The sequence below is a fragment of the Podarcis gaigeae genome (assembly GCF_964106915.1).
Source record: "Podarcis gaigeae genome assembly, chromosome: 13".
Taxonomy (NCBI): domain Eukaryota; kingdom Metazoa; phylum Chordata; class Lepidosauria; order Squamata; family Lacertidae; genus Podarcis; species Podarcis gaigeae.
In genome coordinates this window covers 23,137,446-23,145,137 of record NC_139689.1, presented here as the reverse complement: position 1 = coordinate 23,145,137, position 7,692 = coordinate 23,137,446, and the positions used below count along the sequence as shown (strand labels likewise).

The following is a 7,692-nucleotide window of genomic DNA, read 5'->3' as shown; positions in this document are numbered from 1 at the left end:
GCACTGACTATGGCAGAATAGAACAGGACTATTACTTCCATTTGTTGATGCAGCCTAGAATAGGCTTTTTTTTTTTTTTTTGCAACTGCATCACACTGTTGAGTCATATGAAATTTGTGGTCTACTAAGACCCCTAGATCCTTTTCACATGCACTACTGGTAAGCCAGATGTGTTAAGGATAATTGCTTAATTAACATTGAAATGGGGAATGCCTAAATGTGTATTACTGATGGCTTTAATGTGGAGAAATTCCATTGAAGTATACAAAGTGGTCTCTGAATTCCTTGATGGGTTGATAATTAAATGCTGTTGTTCTCTAGTAGATAATTCATGAGAGATTAACCTTAGATCACATGGGAGGCTATTGAACTGCAAATTCACCATCATGCTGGTGGCTGAATCTTTGTTCTCAGGCTTTGTGGGAAAGCCATTTCTGACCTGACTGGGAGGAGAGGGGGTTGCGGGCTAAACCCTCCTCCCACTCACGCGGGGGAGGGACCTTGCCCTCGTGTGAAGAGGGAATCCCCAGGCATGCCTTCCATCCCACCCGCCAATCGGGGAGGTGTGGCATAGCCCATTTAAGGCCGGGCACGCCTGGGGACCGCCCTCTTTTTCCTTTCCCGGCCGAGCGGTTTTTCCCATCCCACCCACCCTTTAGGTTTAGGTAGCTATGGCCTTGCTATGGACTTTGGTTGGTCGCCGCAAGGGGCCTGGAAGGAATTTTTCCAAGTTGGCACACTTCGAGCCTTTGGGTTTTTTTGCCTACCTCGTAGCAAATGTCACAACTTCCTCGGTATTGGCGGTTAGGCATTGGCAGGGGTCAATTGTTATGCAAATGAATGGGGGGAAGGAAGCGCCATCACCTTCCCCAATGGAAAGGGTAGTCCGGTAGAGGACTCCGGGGGGCGTTGCCTTGTCCGAAGCCTAGGGAGGTCAGGGCCCCCGGCACGCCCCCGAGCGGTGACACCCGTGGGATCCTAGTTGGCGTACTTCAACAGGACTCCCATGGCTTGTGGACAACCCTTCCCAGTTTCCATGCCGGGTAGTCGATAGGAGCCAATGCCTAAGGCCAATACCTTCCAATTCTGTAATCAATAAAGTTATGGCCTTTTTATGCCCATTAACCTTACATAATGTGTCCAGTGTCTTCATTTCTCTTGGGGGAGGGGGCTTGCCACACAATAAGAAGCCTCTCTGGGAGCTCAACAGCCTTAAGGGCTGGAATACAGGCTAATGGAGCTTATGTGAGACAGAGCTATTTTTGTCAACTCTGATTATAAATTCTTTTATTTCTAAGATGCTGAGCCTGTGCTAGACAGCACAATTCTTGTGTGGAATTATTTGGATGTACCTTTGATGTTTTTGTTTTGTTTTGAAGAAAGTTCTGCAAGTGAAGTTTAGAGCAATCTAATGGGTCTGGACATTGTTTCATTCCAAAAGGAGTCAGTTTTTTTGCATCTAGTTGCCTCATGCTGCACAATATCTGCAATAGGATGCCCCCATCTAATATTTGTGCATCTGGTCCTTCTTGTGTGTAGAACTTTACATTTGTCCCTATTGAAATTCTTGGTGTTAGCTTGGGTCCACGTCTCCAGTCTGTTAAGGTAATCTTGAATGACATGCTAGTTCTTCCTCTTGTTTCAAATATAGCTGAAGAATTTTTAGTATTATTTTTAACCACTCTTGCAAGCATGAGCTGATTCTGAGTTTTGGCCTGGTTGACCTTCTCTCTTCAACTGTTGGCTAGACATATATACTCTTCCTTCATGATTTCCCCTTTCTTCCATTTCTTATGCATGCCCTTCTTAAACCTCAGCCTTATGCAGCCACACTAGTTTCTTCAGATGCCTCCCACTTTTCTTTCTTGTGTCCTATGCCAGCTTAGGCTGGCTCAGGCACACTGTCAAAAACAGCTTGGATTAGAGGTAATTCATGCTGGCTTCCTAAATTATGATAGTTCTGTAAGAGAGCTGGCATATATATGAAGCTGGTATAAATTAGGTTGGTGTAACTTCCACTGGCAGAGGTAACCACTACTCCCAGTTTTGTTCAGGAGATGCTGGGAGGCACTACTGTTGCCATAGCAGGCAGATGAGTGAGAACCCTAGCTTTGAGGTTTTTATGGCCAAACAGTATAGAAATAAATAAATGCATACATTAGATTAGGGTATTATGCTATCATATGTCTGACTTTTATGACAGTCCATTGAATCCAAACTTCTGTGAATCCAAACTTCTAAACATGTCTGAAATCTATGGAATTTATGGAATGCATGAAGAATTTGAAAAAGAGTCTTGAGGAAAGTGAATTGGTATATATTCATAATGCTGTTTCTTACAGCGACACATGAAAATATATTACATAAATGCAACAAACACCACTGTATCATAGGCAATAACCAAGACACAGACAAGGGCTTTCTTTAAGACTTTCTTCTTATTAGCAGGCCCCTGTCATTCAGCTCAGGCCTCAACAAAATAATGTAACATTTTGGAGAAAAGATACAGCCCAGCAGCCCAGCACTGGAGGATAAGATGCAGAAGATCTCCACTGAAACCATATATTTTCCTTTGGTGCTCAGGTAGGAAGGAAGAAAGGATATCCAAACACTGCAGAAGACCAACATACTGAAAGTGATAAACTTGGCTTCATTGAAACTGTCAGGTAACTTCCTGGCAAAGAAAGCTACAGTAAAACTAACAATAGCCAGGAAGCCCATGTAGCCAAGAACACAGTAAAACATAATTACAGAGCTCTCATTACATTCTAGTATAATTTCATCAGACACAGAGTGCATGTCAGCATCTGGGAATGGAGGATTAGTTGCCAGCCACAGAAGGCAGGTGCCTGCCTGAATGACAGAACAGGAGATGACAATGGAGTAGGCAAGGCTTCTCCCAATCCATTTCTTCACCCTAGATCCTGGCTTAGTGGCCATGAAAGCCAGGACAACTGTGATGGTTTTTGCCAGCACACAAGAAACAGCCACAGAGAAGATGATGCCAAAAGCAGTTTGCCGGAGGAGACATGTCACCTTCCAAGGTTTGCCAATGAATAGCAATGCACAAATGAAGCAGAATAGGAGGGCAATGAGGAGAATGTAGGTGAGGTTCCGGTTGTTGGCTTTGACAATAGGGGTGTCATGGTGCTTCATAAAGGTCACTAGGACAAGAGCTGTGATCAAACAAAATGAAAGAGACAAACAGGCTAAAGTGAGCCCCAAAGGCTCTTCAAATGTCAGGTAGCTTACATTCTTGGGGATACACAAATCTCTGTTTTTGTTTGGATAATTTTCATCTGTGCATTCATAACAATCACTCAAATCTGGAAAAGAATAAAATAGTGATTTACCTATCACTACCTTAGTGATAAGTGGTACACATCTCATCAAAGATTGATAGATAGATAATAAATAGATAAATGATAGATAGATGATAGATGATATGGATAGATAGATAGATAGATAGATAGATAGATAGATAGATGATAGATAGATAGATAGATAGATAGATGATAGATGATAGATGATAGATGATAGATAGATAGATAGATGATAGATAGATAGATAGATAGATAGATGATAGATAGATAGATAGATAGATGATAGATAGATAGATGATAGATGAGATGATTGATATATGCAGATAGATGATAGATGGATAGATAGTTGAGATAGATAGATAGATAGATGATAGATAGATGATAGATAGATAGATGATAGATAGATATAGATAGATAGATAGATAGATAGATAGATAGATATAGATAGATAGATAGATAGATAGATAGATAGATTAGATAGATAGATAGATAGATGATAGATAGATAGATAGATAGATAGATAGATAGATAGATGATAGATAGATAGATAGAGATAGATAGATGATAGATATAGATGATAGATGAGATAGATTAGATAGATAGATATAGATAGATAGATAGATCGATAGATCATTGATCGATAGATCGATAGATACAAGATAGATGATAGAGGCCCAGTTTTCTAAGTGTAGCTTTTTCAAGATACAAGTTCATAATTAGTTTATTATTTATACCTAACACTTATATTTAAAAGAATTGAGGTAGCTTACAGCCAAAAGAATAAATTGTGTGTGTAAAAGAGATATAGGGAGTAGACATCATCGCACTGAGAGCAGGAAGGTTCAATCCTGTGGTGTTCAGCTTCTTAACAAGGGCGCTCCCAACAGAGAAGCCCCTAGTGAAGGAGCAGCAGGTAGGATTGAATCTTATACTTAGTAAAGGATCTGATTTGCATGGAGCATATTATTCCTCTTGCACAAGTACCTCCCCAGAAGGGATGACTCGTAGGAAGGAGGAGCAACCTGAATCCTGTAGGGTGGAATCACTTGTTTACCAGCTGCTAAGTGAAGGATTTCATCCTGCATGGTATTGCATTAAGGGGTGGTGCGGTGACCATGAAGAGGGAGATAATAGCCAGGAAAGAGAAGCTAAATGAGAAAGCCTGCATCCCAAATTCCAACAGCTTCCCCACCCCACCCCATCCCTACCTTCACTGGGAAATATATGAATGGCTAAGTAGCTTTGGCCTACTTTATTTATGCAGTATCTCCTTCTTCCCACCTAACTCCTGCCTTTCATTTCTGCCTTATGCCTTTCCCTCGGGCAGCCCTAGATTATTCTGGGTCACCAAAGCTGTCTCAAGCCAAGTTGAGTGTCACCTCGAACAGCCCAAATCTGCCAAATGTGGGTAAAACTTTGATTCAGCTGAATCACTTGCACAGTTGTAGTAACAGACCTATTACTGCATATCTGAGAAAGCAACATGAGATGGGGAAAACTCAATTCATCCCTTTCTAGTGATGTGTACATGCATTCGCTGGTATGCTTACAAGTATGAACAACAATGTGGTCTGATCAGGAATGTAGTCTTATCTTCACAAGGAGGCTTATAAACATGTTCTGGCAAATGCACTGACAAGGCTCCTTCAGACTTTTGATCACACAGAAGGCAGGAGTGGAGGAGGTGTGGCTAGTGATATTTGGGGGCGGGGATATTGCACATGCCTATCTGCATATATGTTTTTGCATTCATGTATCCCAGCTGAACACTGAATGATGGCTATTTGAATATTAGTATATAAGGAGGGGCACATGATTCTCCAGAGAGATATAGTACAAATTATTTTTTATTCTTCTTCAGGTTCACATCCAGTCCCAATAGAAGAAAACAAAAACAATTTTGTATGCTATGTTGGCTTGGACCTAATCTTTGTACAGTCTATTTCTTACCATCCTGGTCTGAAATCTTCCCTTCTGGACATGGGATGCAATCATAGCAACAAAATGGCTCCCCCTCCTTCACTTTCTTGCTGGAACCAGGATGGCAACTCTCTGTACACACAGAAAGAGGTTGCGTCTAGTCATGAAAAAGAAAGAAGACTTTTACTGGGGGTGCAGACATCCATGGGATTCACTATTCCATGGCTTCATCCTATAATACTGTGTTCTCTTGGGATAAAACAGCAGAGGCCCATCATATATTCAAAACTAATAATAGTTTTCGAATGGTCACTTGATCTATTTTTCCATACATTTATTGTGTTTCTATTCACATTAATTACCTTTTTAGGAGTTTGCCATTATTTAGCAAATTTTTAAAAGTACACAGAGGCACATGCACAGACACAAAGACAGTGACTTTCTTCTCATACAAGTATTAAAGAATAGCTACCAGATTGCTGGCTGGTGAATCTTACCTGGTTAAACCAAATATGCCATGTTATGGCATCTTCATTGATGGTGAATGCTTGGCCTGGGTGAGCCTTGGGATCCATCTTCCCAACTTTCACTACAGGTTCTTCTCCAGAATTAACCCAGTTGGTAACATCAAATCCAGCTACAAACTGTCTGTTATTGTCAAAGGAAACCATTTCCCCCACGCTGTTGTTAAATGAGATACTTCTCAGGGAATGATGGAGCTACATTGAAAGGGATACCAAAGAAAATTTGTGGCAGTTGTCAAAATAAAGCAACCTCACAATGCAGGTCACAATCAAAAGTCTTTTTTGTTGTTTAAACCCATTTACTGCTTGAACATTTTTTTCCTGATCAAAAGTGATGGGGTTGAATGTTTCAGACAAGATAGTAATGGTGTGTGCAGAATGAACAGAAGACAAGCACCGTTTGGGCTGATTTGAGTAGCTGTGCACATGAAAATATTTCACCAACCCATTCATCATTTTAAGCTATGGAAATAACACTAGTTCATTTCTGTGAAGATGTGGGAAGATGGATTCTATCCATCACTACACTAAACAACACAGGAGGTAATACAATGTAAGCCAAAAGTGCAGCAGTGTGATCTGGGCTAATGTTAACCTCATAGGCCCCAAGAAGAAGAAACAAGATTGCTGTATGAAAGTTGAGCTTTATTTCTTTCATTCTGGATTGTGGTAACTAGAATTAAGATGAAAATATGAGATCATAAAGAATTTAGCAAACATTTTGTTTGCACATTATGATCTATTATTTCACTCAAAATATTCCGTTCATCTACAAGCGAACTTTAAGTTCCTTACCAGCAATGAAAGTTGTTTTTGATGTTTCAGTCCTTCTTCCTCCACCACTGCACTTCTTTTGAGTCTAGTGAAGGACATTTTATGGAAAGCATTGGCAACAACATAGACAGCATTGTAGATGCTGTAGCTATGGCCAGTCATGCTCATTTCAAAAAAAGAATGAGGGAGGCTTTCCAATTTCTCCTTCCCAGTGCAAAAGTCCCCCTTCTCCTCATCCAGAGCATGAATTGGAAATCCACAGCCAAAGGCATTTTGCCAGAAGTCCCTGATAAAACCATCTCCTGTCCTGTTGAATGGATTTATGCTCTCAACAAACTCATGAAACTGTGGGACATCATTGGAGTGAATTCTGAAGGCGAGAGCACCATAGAATAGTTCATCATCCCATGACTTTTGAAAAACAAATGAAGTATGTTCCACCTGCGCTGTTCCTATCCAGACTTTACCTTTTGATTCACCTGACTTGTGTTCTTGTTGTGATATATATGGAAGAAATCTAAAAAATGCCAAGGAATACGATTCTCCATAGGCAACCAATACATTGGCTTTGCTGCCCATTACTTCATCATGTATTTTTGCGCCCTCTTCTATCACATTCTTAACGTCAGCAATAAAAGTCAATATTGGAATTCTTTTTATGAAAGCAAAACAGACCCCATTCTGGGAAAACAGTGGAACTACAGTTTGCACAAATCTTTCTCCATCTGAGGTATCCATAACAACAAGCCCAATCCATGTCCACCCAAAATGCAGAAGTAAAGAAAGAATCCCTGTATACTGAATGGCTTCATTAGGGACCATCTGGTAGAAGGGAAGGCCTGGAGTCTTATCATTCATCACTGGAGCAGGACTGTATGTTAGCTAAAGATAAATGGAAAGTGGAAATGGAAAATAAGATGCTTATATTTCTGCAGTAACATATCAATTGTCCTTATAATCAAACTGTAAGTTAGGTGTACATTTTTGAAGGGGTTGGGTAGCTACCCAACAAGACATTCTCAGATGCTTTGCCTGAACTTGAATCTCTTGATTTGGGCATGTCTGGTTATAAACCTTTCAACTACCTATCCCTTAGTCCAAGTGGCCATAAGCTGCATTCAGGGGTTTGGTGGTGTGTCTGTAAATACAAT

At 40.6% G+C, this 7,692-nt stretch overlaps 1 protein-coding gene across 1 annotated transcript; it reads right to left on the bottom strand.

Moving 5' to 3' along the window:
- Positions 1-5,188: 5,188 nt before the first annotated feature.
- LOC310829707 (vomeronasal type-2 receptor 26-like) lies at positions 5,189-6,752 on the bottom strand. Its single transcript, XM_083708447.1, has 3 exons — positions 6,563-6,752; positions 5,741-5,962; positions 5,189-5,400 (listed from the first exon to the last, which is right to left on the bottom strand). Exons 1-3 carry the CDS (start codon positions 6,707-6,709, stop codon positions 5,263-5,265), a joined length of 507 nt encoding a protein of 168 aa, XP_083564573.1. The 5' UTR covers positions 6,710-6,752; the 3' UTR covers positions 5,189-5,262.
- Between the last annotated feature and the right edge of the window lie 940 nt (positions 6,753-7,692).

Excerpts from the sequence above, each read along its gene's own strand:
- LOC310829707 (XM_083708447.1), bottom strand. The coding sequence starts at position 6,709 with ATGAGCATGACTGGCCATAGCTACAGCATCTACAATGCTGTCTATGTT. Across the intron at positions 5,963-6,562 it reads AAAAACAACTTTCATTGCTG|CTCCATCATTCCCTGAGAAG; the intron begins GTAAGGAACTTA and ends CTTTCAATGTAG. Across the intron at positions 5,401-5,740 it reads GGCATATTTGGTTTAACCAG|ACGCAACCTCTTTCTGTGTG; the intron begins GTAAGATTCACC and ends TTTCATGACTAG.